Genomic DNA, 19,259 nt, shown 5'->3' on the forward strand with positions numbered 1-19,259 from the left:
AAAATTATACTACATATGGTAGAAGAGGGAATACCTTTTTTCTATTTGACGAAAGTAAAATGTGAAATTTTGTGTGTGATTGTGTGAGCTGGTCATGAAAAAATGCAATAAGAAAAACGGCCATAGAAGTGATCAAAAAGGAAGAGATTGCAAATATCTCGGTGTGTATCTATTATAGCATTATCCCGAAAAAAAAACCAAATACGAAAAACGAAGAACACACCAAATCCCAGCAACAAGAGTCTTAAGTAGAGGAAAAGTTGCGTTTTTTTCAGATACGTATTTCGAATTCAGATTCGGATTCGGTTGTGGTTTTGGTCTCGACGGCACCACTTCCTCGTTCCCATCACATCATCATCCCATCTATTCTATTTAGTTTTGGGGTATGTTTTCTATTTGCTGCCTCTGTTGGCTGCTTTTACTTTTTGTTTCAACTGCTGCGCTGCTGGTGCTGCTTTTCTGGTCTTTTGCTCAAATAAAAATTCCTCTTGCGTGTTAGCTAAAAGTTATTTTTAAAAATTTCTTTTAATTTTGTTTTCTCGTTTACGCGGAGATACGAGACTTTAAATACAGCGACGTCTTCGTCTGTCGATGCTCTCAAGGAATTTTAGCTCTCGCTGCTGCATTAGTGCCGCAATAGAAAACCGACAAAATATTATAAATTTCCGCCTGATACACAAATTGGATCTAGCAAATTAGCGAAATTAAATTACATTGCATGCTTGGTGTAATTAATTCACCATATATCACAGTTTTTTTTTTCTGCCCGTTTTTGCCAAAACTCACTTGCTTTTCCATTTTTCCGCTTGGCAAGAGCGTGTGTGTGGGTGGCACGAAAAATTTCACAAAGGAGCAGCCAACCCTTCACTTCCAGAAAAGCGTTACGTATGCGCCGGTTGGCCTTAACTTGACTTAGGTGCACAGCCAATTGAATTTAATACATACAGCCCGTTATGTATAAAGGAAATATTATGCAAATATGCTTAATTCATATAGTTTGCCACGTCATTTGTGCAATAATGCATTAATTTTGCAAGCCAAACAAAGCAGCTTACACATAACGACTATTGTCAAAGGATCTGCCTTGTTTTCCTTGCTAGAAGATAGTAGAATGGACAGGCATCCTGCCCCGAAGATTTATTACCCCATTAATATCCAATCAACCTGTTAGGGCCAAATCGGTCGCTTGTAATTAAGCTCTTCGCTGCCTGTCAGCCAAACAGTAAACAAACTCGAACATCGCTCCCGCGCACCACTTTCCCAAAAGGCAATTAGGCAGGGCATTTATTTCACTACAGTTTGTCAAATGCAATATCCGTGAAAGTGGACAGCCGGACGGAGACGAAGACGGAGACACTGACAGACAAACAACGAACCTGGCCATGGCAACAATGTCACAACTCAAGTGTCAAACAAAAGGCGACGATGGCATTGGCGAAAAGCACAGGCAACGCAACCAAAACAGCGCCACTGGGGAGGCGATTCTCAGGGAGGGAATGCGGAGCTGAAATATCAAAATTTACACAACATCATGATAGTTTAGGGGGGTGACAACAAAACGCACAAATATTTTGCACTCAGCTTGGTCGTATGTACATTTTGCATAACTCAAACAAAACTCACTAAGCGAGCTACCAATTTTGTACTAAAATATTTTGCAAGGCTTAACAAAGAGAGAATGGTAAATATTAAATGTTACATAACATTTTTCGGTACGATACTAGAAAATACATAAAACATTAGAAGAAAACGAAGACTTGAAACTAAAATAAAATAAATATCAGACAAAGTAAAGTTTTAAGCTTCGATAAACATTTTCATTGCTGCAAAGCAAACCATAATCAAATTGTATATTTGTAGAGTTTTATTTAAACAGATATTAAAGCAAACATTTGTTATAAAGCAAATGGGAAACAAAAACATTAAAGTCATTTTAAATGATTTGATTTCTTGGGATTTTGATTTAAAAACTAATTTATTCTTCGTTTTAACAACCTTTCCCATGCTATATGAGCCTTAATTAATCTAATACTTCATAGTTTAGCCTAATCATTGGACTTTTTAGCCAAAATTGGTTTGAGGCCATTTATTCTGCCAAGCTAGTGCAATTTAAGAGCTTATTATATAGCAAACAGTGTGCTGGCGTGCAAATTTTCTAGTATTCGGTTCCAATTTGCAAATATTAGTTTTTCCTTGGGGACACTCTGAGCGGAATTCATCATTGGTCGTTCGCAGATGCTTTTGCTTACCAGTACGGGTACGATGGCCATTTTCCATGTGGGGAAGCCAGAGTAAATGAAAACTTTTGGCCTGCAGCTCGGGCGGCGCCGGTATAAAGAGCAGAGCGTTAAATTCATGTTTCCACCAGCCATGTAGAAAAGTTTTTCTTTTTCAGCATATGGCGGCAGCTCATTGCACGTTGGTTGTGTGTACCCCGGTCTTGCGGCGGTGTGGGTGCTCGCCTGTGTGTGTGTGTGTGTGTTACCCAACTTTTGTGCAAGCAAAGGAAATGCTTGACATGTCTTGTTCCTTTCGCTGGCTCGCTTATATTATTTAAAATTTTGTTTTGCCTTTTGTTTGGCTTGTATTGTTTAGTTCGTGGCATGAACAAAAAAGAAAAAAAGATGTTGTCCTGTGCGTGTAATTTTTCTTTTCCTTTTCCCAAACCGTTTAATTATTTGCTTGATCGTTTTTATTTATTTTTTCCGCTTGCCTTCTGCTTTTAGGCGGCAATTTGAGCCACTGAACCCCGAGGACCTTCAAATTATCTTGTTTATTGCTTTAAGTTTGGGCGGTTTTCTTTTTGTGATTGTCTGGTAATTTGATAAATTGCATAAATATTATCGTCGGATTCAGAGGAATATTTAGATGAGCAAAAACAGTAAATCGCCCGATATTTTTAACGCAATTAATGCTGATGTTTTTTTGGGTGGCATTTGGTCTGTCTGCTCTTGATTCCCGTACATTGAACGTGTACTTTTTGACTTATTGACACTTCGCATTGCCCGACATTTGCCTTAATTGCCAAAGGAGACGGCTATGCATATATATTCTTTTTTATTCTTTAGACAGCTGAATAGATGAAAATTTGTTTTGGCAGTGAATATGTTTATCTAATACAATAAATTAATATAATTGGTTTGATGAAGAGGTTAACAGACAAAAATTAATTCTATAATTGTTTCACTTTGGTTAAATACTTGGCATTCCATTGGATTTAAAATGCCTATAAATACATTTGTATTTTGCCAACAAAAAATGTCATTTAAAATATATGTTTTCATATTTTTCTTTCAATAAACCAATTTGTAATTCCAAAAAGGAATTAATTTAAACTAAATCAAATATTGTAAGGAAAATTTAATGGAGTACCTTAAAATAAAACAGTTAAATCTCAAAAAAATTAATATTAAGCTTATTGTTGTTTTAACTTGTTCAATTAATTGTGTTTGTTATAATGTGATTGTTTCATCCAACCTGCTCATAATTATACCCTTGCAGAGGGTATTATAATTTCAGTCAGAAGTTTGCAACGCAGTGAAGGAGACGTTTCCGACCCTATAAAGTATATATATTCTTGATCAGCATCACTAGTAGAGTCGATCTAGCCATGTCCGTCTGTCCGTCCGTCTGTCCGTCTGTCCGTCCGTCTGTCCGTCTGACCGTCCGTTTATATGCAAACTAGTCTCTCAGTTTTAAAGCTATCTGCATGAAACTTTCCCAAAAGTTGTCTTTCTATTGCAGGTAGTGTATAAGTCGGAACGAGCCGGATCGGACGACTATAGCATATAGCTCCCATAGGAACAATCGGAAAAATAATTGAAAAAAAATTATAACTTTGCTGTTTTTTAATTTTTTTTTTTAGTTCTTCGACATATAGCAATGGTTAAATATTTCAGAATTATGGTTTAAATTTCATCAAAATCGGACGACTATATCATATAGCTCCCATACATTTAAAAAAATATATAAAAGAACAATCAAATAATTAAGCTGCAAATCGTCATAGCTTCAATGTTTTTAAACATATACGCAAGTAAATCATAATTTTAATGTTTTCAAAAATATTTAATTCTTGCGATAGCTGCAAGGGTATATGAACTTCGGCTTGCCGAAGTTTGCTTTCTTTCTTGTTTTTTATATATTTAAATTAAATTTAATCCTTTTCAATCAATTTCACGAAGTGGAATTACTGCGATCCTTGAGTATCAGCATGTCACCTAGAATATGTCATTAAATGTATTCAATTAAAGCCCACCAGCAAAATGTGTTTTATCAACAGGGAAATTCATTTAATTTCGCAGACAATTGCATTGTATTTGATTTACTCGCATTTGAATAGGCATGTTGCCTGTCTGTGTGGAATTCTCTTAAAGCAGCAATAATTTGTCATTTTGCAGTGCCATATGTTCGATATGTTTGCCCTTTGTTTCCCCACCACCCATCTCCTTCCGCCGAATGACATTGAAGCTGGAATTCAATTATGACATCGAATTCAATTCATTTCTCTGCGAAACAAGATTTTTATCATCGGTTTATGGCCGTTTATTAATTTATGCCATTATTCTCGATATGAGGAGGAATTTTCCGCTTGGCTGGGAATGCTATCGGACCCCAAAAAATCAAACATTTGAGAAAGTCACTGAAATAACTTTGCCGAAATGTCGCACTTGACTTGACCCAGAAAAACATTCTCATTTGCATATTTACATTGCCTATCTGGATGGAATTTATTGTTGCTGCTCCCGTCGAAAACAGCAGCGGCAAACAAAAAGAAAGCGAGGAAAAAAAAAAATTTAAAAAGAAAATATTTTCCCTTTACGTAAACGACAACGATGCAAGAAATTCCAAACTGACGGAAAAGCAGGCGCAGATATTTCAACAACTTCTGACTGTCAAGGAAAGGGGCGGCGAGGAGGACGGGGGCGTGGCCATCTCCGCTCGTGTTTATCTCTGCCGGGTGCCATCCTCATCGCACTCGCATAGTTAGTTGTTTCCCTAGCTGCTCAATGACATGTGCTGTCTGAGTGCCAAAAAATAGGAAAAAAAATAAATAAATAGCAAAGACTGGACGCCTCGCAATGTTATTGTATCTTGCAGATGCGAAATTGAAGGCATCGGACAAACGGCGAGCGACGAGTTCAGCGCACTTTGAAAACTGTTCGTTGCCCTGATTTTGATTTTGGATTTGGCTTCACCCAAGCAGATGCCCAAGATATATAAAACCAAAAAAGAATCAGTGCTCCTCTCTCTTTCCTTTTCGTGCACGGAGAAAAATGGGGGCAAGACCAATTTAATATTGTTAAACTATAACATTCATTATTTATTGTATTTGTTTTTGCAATGTTAACTTATAGGTAAAACTAAGAGCTCAGAAAAAATGGTTCCACTATATTGACATCAATAACATATTTATGTTATTACTTCATTTATAGCTTTAAGTACTGAAGAAGAATTTGAACGATTTATTCTATTTGGCTATGACTTTTACATTACGTTTCACATATATAATATTAATTTTACATCTAACTTTAAATATATATTGATTTATATTTTTCTTTCTCTGTGAAAAGGGGCTGGCAATATAATTGCGTGTACAGATTAACTTATTTATGTCTGCGAGAAGGAGGAGCTGCACGCGTGCCTCGCGCATTTGTTATGCATCTGTGTAATCGTATCTTAAAGATACAATTGCAGCCAAGCAAGCATTGTTATTGTCGGAGCTCGGCGGTGCTAGTGGCGGTGGTGGTGGCTCGTACCAACTCCGCACATGGCCCACGACTGCTTGGGTTTCTGTTGTGGTTACACTTTAATTTACTAGCCATCAAGTGCACATTTATAATTGGAACGATGCCAGCCAAAGGGGAGACGACCCTAGAGTGGCATCTATTTGTACGTATCCGTATCTGGTTGCCCCGTTTCCCCCCTGTTTTCCTCCTCCGACTATATTTACTGGGTCTTTCCCTTATTCTTGGCTTGCCGGTCATAACTGTCAGAGACAAAACGCTGCAGCTTAAGAGCAGGGAAGTCCTCATAGTTGCAGTGCTTCTGCTGCTCCACAATGCTGATAGATTAGTTCTCTAATAGCATCGCAATCCACATTCAGACAGCACAATAGCAGAAACACGGGGTAGAGGCGATGGGTTGGCGGGTAGGTGGTGGCTTTTCAAAGTGACCACTTTAAGCCAGACACTTCGCGGTCCTTTAAGCAGAGTCACCCAGTTGTGAGCCAACCGACTTGGCTTGCTCTGATGGTAATAAAAATCCGGATATGTTACCCACACAAGTTTCTAGAAAATTGTTTCCTTATTAATCAGTACTTTTGGTGGTCAGCAAGAAAAAAATTAAATTTGGTATAGTTATTTGGTTATGATTAAAGATTCTTTAACTTTATTGAATAATCAGCAACTGAAAACATAACTAAAATTATTTCAAGGGTCATCTAAATCATTTGTACCTATAAACTAAAACATTTGCGTTTGAATAATAATAGAATAAAATAAAAAAAAATGATTTTTAATGGTGTTCAAGAATAACGACTCTCCGTGGAACCGATATAGACTGTAAGTCAAAAATTAAAGCACAAAATCATCTGCAAAATAACTTCCTGTGAAGGGGGAAGACATTTGTGTCGTTCTTGACAGTATTTGGCACCTCATCAAAAGCAAGCCCTGAAAAATGTCAATATATTTTGATACAACATTGCTAAAAACAACATTTTTATACAAATAAGGTCTGTATGACGCTGCGCGGTAAATATGTCTGTCCCAAAAGAACACTTCCTCATGCCCCAAAATGCTTTAGAGCAACTGGGTCTTAAAATCACGCAATCTGGCTTGGCCATAATTAAAACCTGGGTCGAGAACAGATTTTCGGTTGCCCTCTTCCTTTTCGCAATTCAGACCAAGGGAAAAGCGCAGCCCCATCTACCAGCAACTTTTTGCCAGATTCTCCCCAACGACAGGCCCCAGAGCAATTGCACTCGCATCGAGGATAATTAATTGATTGCCCATTTGATTGAACGTTTGATGGATGAGTGCTGCCCGAGTGTTTGGTTCAGTTTGCTAATGAATTCCCCATCCTGTCTCCGTCTCTTGCAGTAATTTGCATCGGCTGTTAGTGGAGCAGCCCCGACATCAGATCCAGCCTCGAAAACAGTAGCAGTTGCAGTCGCAGTCACAGCCGGATCCGCATCAACATCCCCGTCCACCTCCACCTCCACCACCGCATCCAAATCCACATCCACAGACATGGTGATAAGCAAACCCGATGGAATGGCGCCCAATGGAGCGGCAGGAGGAGCGGGCGCCTCGTCGGCGGCAAAGACAGACACTGCTCCTGGCGGGCTCGACGCCACCGGGAACAGTCTGGCGCATCCTTCGGGGATACCGCAGGATCAAATAGACAATATCATGAGTGGCATTGCCAACACGGGCAACGTCAAAATGAACAATCATCGCAAGAAGCTGCGACAAAGGTGAGTGGTCCCTCAAATATTATCCTCATTATTACACATGTCGAACTAATTTAATTGGTGGGAGCGATAAATTGTTAATAACTTCCATATAATATGTAGCTGAAACTCAAACTTAATTAAACAAAATGAATTTTCATATTTAAAATGCAATTATAATTGTTCATATAGATTAAAAACGCATCTAAACTACTAATTAAATGCAAATTATGAAATAAAGCCTAAAGCTATTTTGTCGACTGGAAACAAAGGAAACCATTTCACTGATAAATACTGCTGACGAACTTAGGAATTTAATGATTGCCCTTATTTAGCTCAGTATGACTAAACAAGACTCAGAATACTTTGTCTCAAATTGTTTAATATGTGTATATGTTTTAGATATTCATTAGAAAAAAAACAACCGGCTAATTAATGCAGGGCTACGTAGTTTTCATTTTACCTACTATCTCAACTTGATTAGTTATAACAATTAGTATTAAACCCATTATAATTTATTAAACAACCTTTTTTTATATCTCTGCAGGTTTGATATTATTAAGAAACTAGGACAAGGCACCTATGGCAAGGTGCAGTTAGGTATAAATAAGGAAACCGGCCAGGAGGTGGCCATCAAAACCATTAAGAAGTGCAAAATCGAAGCCGAGGCGGATTTAGTGCGCATCCGGCGCGAGGTGCAGATCATGAGCTCAGTGCATCATCCCAACATCATCCACATCTACGAAGGTAAGTTATATGACAGTTGTATATATTAATGGCCACTTAACTAAAGACTTTAAATATTTTCAGTGTTCGAGAACCGTGAGAAAATGGTGCTGGTTATGGAGTTTGCCGCTGGCGGCGAGCTCTACGACTACCTCTCCGAGCGGAAGGTGCTCACCGAGGAGGAGGCGCGCCGCATCTTCCGCCAGGTGGCCACCGCCGTCTACTACTGTCACAAGCACAAGATATGCCATCGGGATCTCAAGCTGGAGAACATCCTGCTGGACGAGAAGGGCAATGCCAAGGTAAGCATAATGCCCTACTGCTTACAAACTATGAAAACAGATTAAAGCATTTAAAAATAAGGTTTTGTACTTGAATATATTATTAAATGCTTACAACTCTTTATAATAAGTTTTATTCTGAGTAAATCGGTAATTAAACATAACACATATAATTATAATTATAGATCAACTTATAAATATGAGTAAATTAAACTTTAGGTTTTTAGTACTTTTATGACATCATATCAATTAGTTTTGTTCTAGACCAAATTATCTTTTTTTTTACTTTAAATAATCTTAATCTTAATTTTTAAAGCATTCGAAACGGCTGTGATTACTTTATCCTACTAATATTTAAAATACGATTCTGTCCCTTTCTCAGATTGCCGATTTTGGCCTGTCGAATGTGTTTGACGACCAGCGCCTGTTGGGCACCTTCTGCGGCTCCCCCCTCTATGCCTCGCCAGAAATCGTGGAGGGAACGCCGTACCAGGGACCCGAGGTTGACTGCTGGTCACTGGGCGTGCTGCTCTACACGCTGGTCTACGGTTCCATGCCCTTCGACGGGTCCAATTTCAAGCGGCTGGTGAAGCAGATCAGCCAGGGCGACTACTACGAGCCGAGGAAGCCTTCGCGGGCCTCCACCCTCATCCGGGACATGCTCACCGTGTGTCCGAGGAAGCGGGCCAGCATCGAGCAGATCTGTTCGCACTGGTGGGTGAACGAGAACGACAATGTGTCCTGCCTGGACCTGGCCGAGGATCTGGCCAACCAGACGCCAGTGCGACTGGACGTCCTGCTCTCCTTGACGCCAGCCACCATTACGGCGGATCAGTTGGTGGTGCCCTCGGCGGAGGGAGCCGCTGCGGCTAAGGCGGCGGCGAACGAACGTGTGCCCCGCTCGCATTCGGTGGGCTCCATCCGGGACATGGGACCGCCGAACACGGAGGCGGAGCGTCGCATCCTGGACATGGTGGCCGGTGAGTCGATGTCCATCTTCCTGCTTGTCGCTTTTGAAATCGCTTGAGTGGTCCCCAGTGTGTGAGATAGAAGTTCCCGAGCAGCAACCCCTGCAGTGATTCTTGTGTAATAGGATGGGTCGATTTGGCTGGATTAAATACTACCGACAAATCGTAAGGAACACTGGTGTAGTCTATGAAAAATTCCAAGCAATATTTTATGAATAACTTTCGGTCCAAAAAATGATTTAAAATCGCTTATAAATACTTAAACTTTGAAAATTTAAGCTATACTCTTTTGTTCTTAGCTTTAAAAGAACTATTTCGCCTTAAAGAAATTTTTATTATAATTTTGACCTGCTTAAGACTTTTAGAATTTAAATAAGATTTGTTGTATCCAGAACAAACCAATATCCAATATTGCTTAGTTAAATTCATAGATTACCATCTACTGCAGAGAATAGTCCATCAAGACGACCCACCCTATTGTGTATATAAACGGAGACTAACTGGCTACCCAACACACACCGACACCGACCGACCACCGACCTACCCACTAACTGATCCTTCTCCCGGAACCGAATCCCGAATCCACACGCCCCATCACTTGCGAATGTACTAAACTACTAAACCACTTGAAACTAAAGTCATTTAACCAAACTCATTAAACCACGCCACCCTTTCTCTCTCTCTCTCTCTCTTTCTGTTTCTGTTTTGTGATTGTTTTGCAGCTGGAGGAGAAGCAGCCCTGATGCCCTCGCCCACCAGGACCATTACGCCCGCCCAGAGTCCGGTGCAGACCAAGAGGAAGCTGCAGGCCACTGTTTCCACGGAGAACGCAGCCGGGATCACGGCCAAAAAGAAGGAGAAGGCGGCCAACAGCTCGTTTGTGATCAGCAAGGAGGGGGCGCCACTGACTGAGGCACCACCCACGATCATCGAACCCCCCCAAGCTCCCCCCACGCTCATGGAGGCGGAGACGATTGCCCATATACCAGAGGAAGGCCCATCCCCCAGTTACTCCCAGAAAGACATGCAATTGGTGGGCGATCTCTGCGAGCAGCTAATGGGCGATGGCTCCGCTACAGCTCCGCTACCTATAACTGCATCTGCACCTGCACCCACACCCACACCCGTTGCCCGACAGGCCACCCGGGGCAAGCTGGACGCTGTGGTGGAGACGCCTGAGGAGAAGGATGCCACCAAGGTGATCAAGAAGTTTGTGAATAAGCACAAGACCGCCGACCTGGTGAACGCCATCAATGAGAGTGCCTCCAAGGCGGCGGCGCCTGTGGGCGCAGTGGTGCCGCCTCCCTTCGTTCGCAAGTGCAGCCTGCAGGACGAGTCCACCCTGAACAAGTTCAATGCGGAGCGTCGGAAGTCGCGCATCCTGGAAACGGCCGAAAAGTTCCAGCCCCCGCCGCAAGTGGCTGCAGCCGCTCCCGAAAAGCCCAAGAAGCTGAGCATACCTGGCGTCAGTGTGGGCAGTTTCAAGAAGGAGTTCGAGAAGAAGGCCACCAATCCGCCGACGGCCGATGGACCCACGCCTGGTGAGCTGAGGGCTCAGGAGCAGGTGGCTGCAGCAGCGGCTGCCGCCCAGGAAGCCGAGGCCCTGGGCACACCACCGCCAACACCGCCAGTGGTGGCGCCATCCCTGGAGGCCAGCGATTCCAAGAACTCGGTGGCCTCCGTTTCGCTGGACGAGGCCCGGCGCTCCATGGAGAACTCCATAGCCCTGCTGCTGCAGGCCCAGAACGAGTCCAGCAAGGAGGTGGACCAGTTGTGCGCCCAAACCGAGACCATCGGAGTCAGTGAGCCGGCGACGCTGCAGGAGCGCGAGCGTAAGTTGAAGAACGCGCGCGCCATCATCGGAAATGCCATCCAACCAGGTGAGTGATGCTGGCATGATAACGCCCAAAGTTACGACCATAGTGATTATGATATCCGTACCTAAGTTAAGCTAAACCACGCAGCGCTTTCAAGTTGACTACTAGCATTACTTAGCCTTAGTATCCGGGATCTGGTCTTGGGTCGGGGTACAAGTCAAAGGTCATTATTATTAAAACATTTATTGACACAGGATAGTATTACTTTCGGGAAATGTGTGTGTGCATTTCTTAGAACTTTCTCATGGCAGGTCGAACTTAATTTAATGCAAACTTTTGACTTGTACTTGACCCAAACGGGTGCCATCGTCTTGTTTCCTATCTTTACTTTGGCATATACTTAATTCCTTTCCATTTTCGATGTGTATGTGAACGTTTTGCAAGCCGTGTGCTGCATGGATTATATTTGGCTTTTTCAATATAATCTCCTGCTCACACTCACCGAACTCCATCAGAAGAACCAACAAATCGAAGCGATTCCGAATCCTCCATTACAATTTGCAATTTCGCTTGGCCAATCCACAAAGCCAATAAAATAAAAGAAAAAGAAAAAAAAGAAAGAAACCCTCAAGCGAATAATACACTCATCATCGACATCATCATCAAACTCACCTGTCTTTTGTTTCTCGCTCTTGTGCTGACTACCTCATCATTGGGGTGGATCGATTTGTATGGATTTAAATATCAAAACCAAAGAGGAAAAACTGAAAACTGAAAAAAAATAAAAGTTCCTACAAGCTCTTAACTTTCTTAAAAGATTTTTTACACTTTTTTAAGCTATCGCGAAATTAAACTTTAAATATTAAATCTCAAAAAAATTTAAGTTTATTGTATGTACTTATTTAAAATTGACAATTTTGAAGAAATGTTGTAAAGAATTTTCTATAAATTGCATTGCCAGCGATCCACGACTTTTAATCCAACCGATCGACCCACCCTACTCCCCCATACCAGCTCATCATATTCATTTACTCATCATCTTAATTTTAGTGATACGCAGGCCGACACCGTTTTATGGCATTGGCAATGGCAATGGCAACGGCTTTGGCAGTGACATGGTGGGTGGTGCTGCTGGAATCGGTGGTGGTGCGTCGGCTAATAATGCACCGAAGCGAGCTCAGAGTGGCAGCAACTTTATGGTCTATTCCGGAAACAATTCGCCGGGAACGGCAGCCATGTCGCCGCCGATAGCGGGACCCCAGACGGCACCGCCTGTGCTCATTTCACCGAATGCTTTGGCTGCGGCCAAGCAAACCATACAGCAGCGGATATTTGGAGGCGGACTGGCCGGTCAAAATAACCAGGCCATAAACCGAAGGCCAGCCACTTGGCAGCCGCAGGCTTCGTACAGCACGGCCAGCATTTTCCAACCGCCGCCGAGCGCGAGTGCGAGTAGTCCGTTCAAAATGCTGCAGCAGCAATATCAGCAGCGTTGTCAGGTGGATCAAAAAATGCCGACTGCCCTGTTCACGCCGCCAATGTCGCCGCAATATGCCGCCAGCCACGCCCCCGCCGCCCAAGCCAACCACAACAACTACGGGAACAGCAGCAACAGCGGCGGCAGCAGCAGCAGCAGCAGCAACAACAGATACAACAGCAGCAACATCGGCAACTGCAACACGATGCCTAATGTCAATTACAATGTCAATTCGCGCACGAGACCATTCAATCATAATCAAGCTCAAGACACACTCAATACCAATGCCAGTGCCAGTGCTACATGTGCCATGCCTGCGGCTATGTGGCTGAAATGTAAGTCTTGGCAGCGGCTCCGAACCAAAAAAAAAAGAAAACAAAACCCAACCGAATCCGTATCCGTATCCGTATCCGTACCCGAAATCAAAAAATGTGCTTTGTGCTGTGTGTGCCTGCAAAAAAACGAAAAATACCCAATGCAATCCACTCAATCCGTTTCCGTTTCCTGTTGCGTTCCTCGATTATTTTGTTTTTTTTCCGCTCCCTTTTTGCTTTATGGACACTGGCTGGCTCCTGGGAAAGTCCAAGGTTAATCAGTGTCATAATATCCTGGCTTGGTAGTCCTGGCTTTCCTTTCCCGACATCACACCCGATATCTTTGGCTTTCCTTTTTCTTTGGACGTTGTTTGTTGTTCTCGATGTGTGGTTGTTGTTCTCGTTGTCGTTGTCGTTGTTGTTGCTGCTGCTGCGGCTATTGCAGTTGCAGTTGTTGTTGTTCGTGCTCGTTGTTGTTCTGACTTTCAAACAGTAGACTCGTAGACTTAACCCCCTAAAATAAAAACACTTTAGGCGCGCCTTAACCCACGAACTGCACTCCTTTTGGCCTCAATGAAAAGTTCATATTTGTGTTCTCTTACTGTTACTGATGCTTTAATTGCTTACTTGTTCCTCTTGCACCATGTACCATGTGTATAAAACCGGATTAACTTGAGGTAATCATTGAACTCTTTAATCTGCAGCTTCGCCGGGTGCCGAAGGACCTCCAACGCCCCCAGGAGCGGTCAAGACATCGACGGCTTCGATTACCCTGAAATCGGCCACCCTGCCGCGTCGCAAGATCAACGCCAAGGCGGAGGTCCAGCTGGACATCAAACCGCGAATCCCGGAACAGGGGGCTCCTCCCCAGCCGGCGATGCGCTTCAGCACGGAGATGCAGCATCCGGTGGCCGACCTGCGCAGTGCACCGCCACGCGAGGGCCCCATCCCCTACAGTCCCATCAAAACGACGCTGCAGGCGAGGGCCACCAGTCTGGAGCCCAAGGAGCACGTCATCACCATCCAGCGACCGCCCACGCAGCACGCCTACGGACGCACCAGCTCTAACACAACCACGCGGTGAGTACTGTATGGCAACCGAAGAGCACATATGTATAATTGTTGATTCGATTTTTCTCTGTGCCCGGAAAGAAAATTCAATGTAATTGGTTGAATGGAACGCTAAATTGGAGGGTTCAGGTTCGCAAGACTCGTGTGACTGAACTTTTACTTCATGACTCTTTTCCTTTAATTAAAACCATATTTAATGAGATATAATTTAGTTAGAGATATAGTTGAATATTAGCTATCAATATCTTATACCAGCTCCATTAAGGGGTTATACCGAAAAAAGAGAATTTTCCAGAATTTTTTCTGAGAAAACTTTTAAATTTATTTATCTAAAGAGTTGTTCACATTATATGGTAGCTTTTTACTATGTTTTGAGACTTAGGATTAGTGAAAATATTTATTTGGGAATGCATTTTGCAATGACCATTATATCTCTGAACGGGATCCTCCGAAATTACAAATTCAAACAGATTTCATTAAAGTAATGTTAAATCAGTAATTAATCGATAGAATAAGCAATATAACATTCTTACTGTTTGTAAGCCCTTAAGTTTTGATTGCCTGTGCAAGCTGATAATTGACTTTGCCTGTTTCATGGCCTCTTGCAGTTCCGGCTCGCTGTCGCGGCAATCGACGGTGGAATCCGAGTCGGATGCCACCACCACCACGGCCACGAACATGTCGCAGGCCACCATCACGAGCACCTCGCAGCCCATCAAGAAGAGTCCGCGGGAGTTCATCATCCCGATTGCCGTCGAAGGGGGCGGCTTCATCACGCCCCGGGAGCGCAGCGTGGAGCCATCGGAGTCGAGCCACACCACCAGCAGCCGGTCGACGTTTACCCGCCTGCGTCCGTCGCGTCGCATTGGGTAAAGTTTAAGCTTGAAGTTTCGCATCCTGTGCCAGTGCAGTTTTCTGGACTGAATTTCGTTCGATTTCGTATGCAGCTCACTGTTAAGCGAGGCAGGCTTCGATGAGGGCTCGCCATTCCAGAAGATGCGCACCACTTCGATAACCCGGGATGGCGGCAGCGGAGGCGCCGAGGACGAGGCCCGCTTCACCCCGCACCGACTCAGGTTTGCCCACATCCTTGTCCATCCTTCCGCTCATTGCTATTTATCCTGAACCCAGAGAAAATTTATAACAATTTAAAGATCTCGAATTTAGCAAGCAAATAAACGTAGAAAGTCAATAATGAAGTAATTTTGTTATTCAATGAATTTTTAATTCCTGAAAAATACTATTTAATGAAGGGTAAAAACGATTTTTTTTTATTGTTAAAAATTATGTTTGTATTGATAGGCATGCTTATATCATAATTTTCTTGTTTAATGGTATTTCATTTAAAAAAAGATAAGAAACTAACTCAATTGCAAATAAGGACAGAAAATTGAATTACATTTTTTTCGATGAATTAATTTTGTTTATCCCTTAAAATATTTATTTCTAAACATACTATTTAAAATTGAGGACCGAAAATTAAACACCAAAATTTGTTTGAATGCAAGACATACATACGTAACTGGATTGCTAAATTGAATCTGGTTCGCACAGCTTCCTCCGTCCCAGTCTCTTTGACTGCCGTTTGATTCGCTTATTTTCATCATCATGCAAATCCTTTTCATATATTTTTTTTTTGACACACCCGCAGGAGCTCAAGACCTGTCAAGAAAATTAGTCAAGACAACGATTCGCAGAGCTCAAACGAGGAGGACGATGACGACGACGATGGCTTTGAGATACTCACGGCGGAGAATCTGTTCTCGACACTGCTGCAGCGGGTAAGACGTCATCCTATGGAATTAATGTGGCCGATGCTCCATGCTCCATGCTCCCTTCACATTTTTTAAGGTGCGGGCCTTAACGAATCGGCTGAACGTCAACAGTGACCTGACGGTCGGATTCCCCAGTCATTCTAGTCGCCTGCTCACGGACATTTCGCGTCAGGCCCAAAGCCACAGTCCATTCTGGAGCCAGGGCAGTCCTTTTGCCAGGTGAGTGTGCCCTGGAAAGCCAGCAAATGGAAATGAAAATGAAAATGGAGTTGGAGTTGGAGTGGACCGGAGTCGGCGTTGGAGTGGCAACTAAGGTTGATTGCCATCCAGCCGGCTGCCAGTCAGTTAGTCAGCTTATGCAGTTAATAATTTCATTAAATTCCCTTGGAGTTGTCTCCCTGCAAAGGGATTTGATTACGGACCGACTCCTGTGAGGCCAGAGACGGCTCAGCTTTAACTCCTAGCTTAAACATTGGATGACTGCTATGGCCACCCACGAACATTAACAGCAAATTTGTTGTCCATTTCTTACATGCTGCCCTCCACATGCCTTCCATCTAACAATTCAAAAAAAAAAAAAAACACACTCACACCAACCATGCTTTAACTAATCATTCGCAAAGTGTGCTTAGATCTCAAGTTAGTTATACCTATAGCGAAACGGTCGAGAAGAAGAAAATGTAAGTACTGAGCTGAGGCTGTTAACGACTTTTAAACCGCTCAAGACCCTTCCACCACCCGCTAAGGTTACAATGTACTTTATAGCCAAATTTAAAAGAGGTTTTTTTGCTTTTTTGGCTCGCTTAAATTTTCAAAATTTATTTTGAGATGCATAACAGAATTATTTGTAAAAATTTTTGTTTTAATTTAAAGCTCCATTTAAATTTGGTTTAAATCACATTGTTCGCCGCTTTCATGCCAACCCAAATTGAGCTTCCGACTCGCACAATTAAATAGCCATCCATCATGTATTACCTCCCATTATCTGGCTGTCTCGCACCTGCTCCTTAAACTGCCACTGCTCCTGCTTTTAGGTGCGGGGAGCGCTGGCTGAGGGCCTTGGACATTACGGAGCGACTGCGCCGGTGGTTGGGCCACGCTCCCTGGCCGCCCACCAAATGCTGCCTGTAAGTTGGCCACGTGTAGCATGTGCGTTTGTAATGTGCATGTCCAAGTCCCTCGGCTGAACGTTCGATGCGCAAAGGAAACCAATGAAGCCAATGCACTGTTCTCACCAAAGTCCACACGTTTATCTGTCTCGTATTGTTCACAGCCGCCTGAACAGCAGCAACAACAGCGGACTGGGAGCTCCATGGCGGCACAGCATGTCCCGGGATCTGGGCAGCGACATGGAATCGATGTTCTCGCGCACGGGGGCCACGCTGCCAAGAGGTGAATATCACAGATTAAAGAGTAAATACCTAGATCAGTAGATCAGTAGGCACGCCGCTTCGATTAAGATGAAGGCCGAACCATACAGACAACACAAATGTAGAACTAAAGAAACGCGCTGCAACGTATGCTACGTAAATAAGAATAATTTCAATTTCAATATGCCTATATCGTATACTTAAACCTGTTTTACTTCAAGTAGTTGTTGATGTCTGCTAAACAAAACAAAACCAAACCAAACCAAACAAACAAAAGAACACCGATCAACGATCTACTTATTCTAAACCCTATATTCAATATTTTCCCACAAACCAGATAAACAAACAATAGCCAAGCAAAAACAACAATTAATCATAAGTGTCTACTGTAATTATCAAGTGAAAATGCCAATTAATACTTAAACTATGACAAACCACTATTTCCGTTGAAACTATATTTCTATTTATTTGATTTGCTGTTTTGTGTGCGCGCACAGTTCTTAATAGCATAATTAAATCTCTATCAATACTCACTCTATATCGATCTATATATCTATATCTATCTCTACTCTGTCCAGTGAACTATCTATAACTATCTATATCTAAATGCTGTCTGTCCTATGGCACCACTCTTTTGTTATTAACCCCAAATGCCGCTGACGCTTACAAACCAGAACCTATTTATTTATTGCTCAACAGAATAAAAAGAACAACCCTACTTCCTACCTTAATTTATGCACTATTTATTTATTATTTACCCCTTATGATTTGCCTTTCAAATTTTTGTTCTGCACTCATGCAATGATGATGAAAATAGAGTTACAAGGCTAAGCAAAGTAATTATGAAAAAGCCAAGAATTTGTTAAGTCAATAAAAGTAAAAGTGTAATCAAATCGTATTCAAAGTTCTGTATACCAGCGCAATTATATAGACACGCTCAAAGAATGTATATTCATGTATGGCGAACCCGAATCCGACTTAACCCTTGACCTAAATGTTATTCGAAATGAGAATATGAAAATGTTGATGGCGACCCGAGGAGATTGTACTTAATGTTAACAGTGAAATAAACTAAAGCGAATGAAACCAACACCTAATAAATTTACTACATTTTGCAGTGAGAGCAACAACATAGACGACAATAAATAAACAAAAAAAAAAACAATCTAAACGAAAGAAGACAAAACCTTTTGTTATTTTATTTATGGTGACCACTGAGATTTTGTTTTCGCAACCAAAAGAATTTTTCGATATCTATTTTCTTTGGTAAATTAATTGTTGTACAGTTTTTATGCAAATGGCCCCGCTACCTTAAATTTGTTTTAGTTTTACCAACTCGTTTGATTACATACATATATATTTATTTAAATATATATCCCTCACCAACAGCAAACAAACAAACTACAAGTTCTTTAATGCGCTAACCCAAAAACCAAAGACAAAGTTTCAAGTTGAGTTTCCCAGTTCCTCTTTTTCGATGTTTTTTATTAGTTACAAACAAAATTAAAACCCTAAAATGCATAAAGCGAATAATAAGTAAACGAAATTAAACCAAAATTTGTGTTGTACAAGAAATTTGTTTGTTTAACACCACTAAGCTCACACGCACACCCACACATGCAAATACAAATACATGCGCACCAACCAACCAACACACCCAAAAGCTTCTCAATGTAGTTTACTCTGTCCACGCTGTTAAAACCGCCAACAAACCAGCTAAACACCCAAACCACTAACTTGGCACTAAAAAGAAATGTGTTTCCAACAAAAAAAAAAGAAAATAAACAACCAAAATAAAAAAAACTTACAAAATTATATTAAAACCAAAAACAAATTTCTGAGTTCTGGGCTTTTTTGGATAAATCTTTAACGGAGTCATTTGTAATATTAAACCCAACGGCTATACCATTTTGATGTGAAAAACAGATTTGATGGAGCAAAACCACCATGAAAAAGTTGAAGAAAAAAATGTCCAAAACTTTGAATACGATAATAATGTACAGAATT

General features: G+C 41.9%; 1 protein-coding gene across 1 annotated transcript in view; it reads left to right on the forward strand.

Moving 5' to 3' along the window:
• Positions 1 to 19,259, forward strand: part of LOC108140515 (pneumococcal serine-rich repeat protein) — a 26,296-nt gene continuing 7,037 nt past the window's right edge. Inside the window, 14 exon segments of the mRNA XM_017263316.2 lie at positions 1 to 161; positions 7,101 to 7,477; positions 8,001 to 8,200; positions 8,264 to 8,481; positions 8,843 to 9,440; positions 10,151 to 11,308; positions 12,296 to 13,057; positions 13,741 to 14,116; positions 14,716 to 14,976; positions 15,055 to 15,183; positions 15,759 to 15,888; positions 15,959 to 16,101; positions 16,506 to 16,562; positions 17,156 to 17,274. Coding sequence (XP_017118805.2) covers positions 7,251 to 7,477; positions 8,001 to 8,200; positions 8,264 to 8,481; positions 8,843 to 9,440; positions 10,151 to 11,308; positions 12,296 to 13,057; positions 13,741 to 14,116; positions 14,716 to 14,976; positions 15,055 to 15,183; positions 15,759 to 15,888; positions 15,959 to 16,101; positions 16,506 to 16,562; positions 17,156 to 17,274 — 4,378 coding nt within the window. The 5' untranslated portion in view covers positions 1 to 161; positions 7,101 to 7,250.

The sequence above is a fragment of the Drosophila elegans genome, unplaced genomic scaffold, assembly GCF_018152505.1.
Source record: "Drosophila elegans isolate 14027-0461.03 unplaced genomic scaffold, ASM1815250v1 contig_476, whole genome shotgun sequence".
Classification (NCBI taxonomy): domain Eukaryota; kingdom Metazoa; phylum Arthropoda; class Insecta; order Diptera; family Drosophilidae; genus Drosophila; species Drosophila elegans.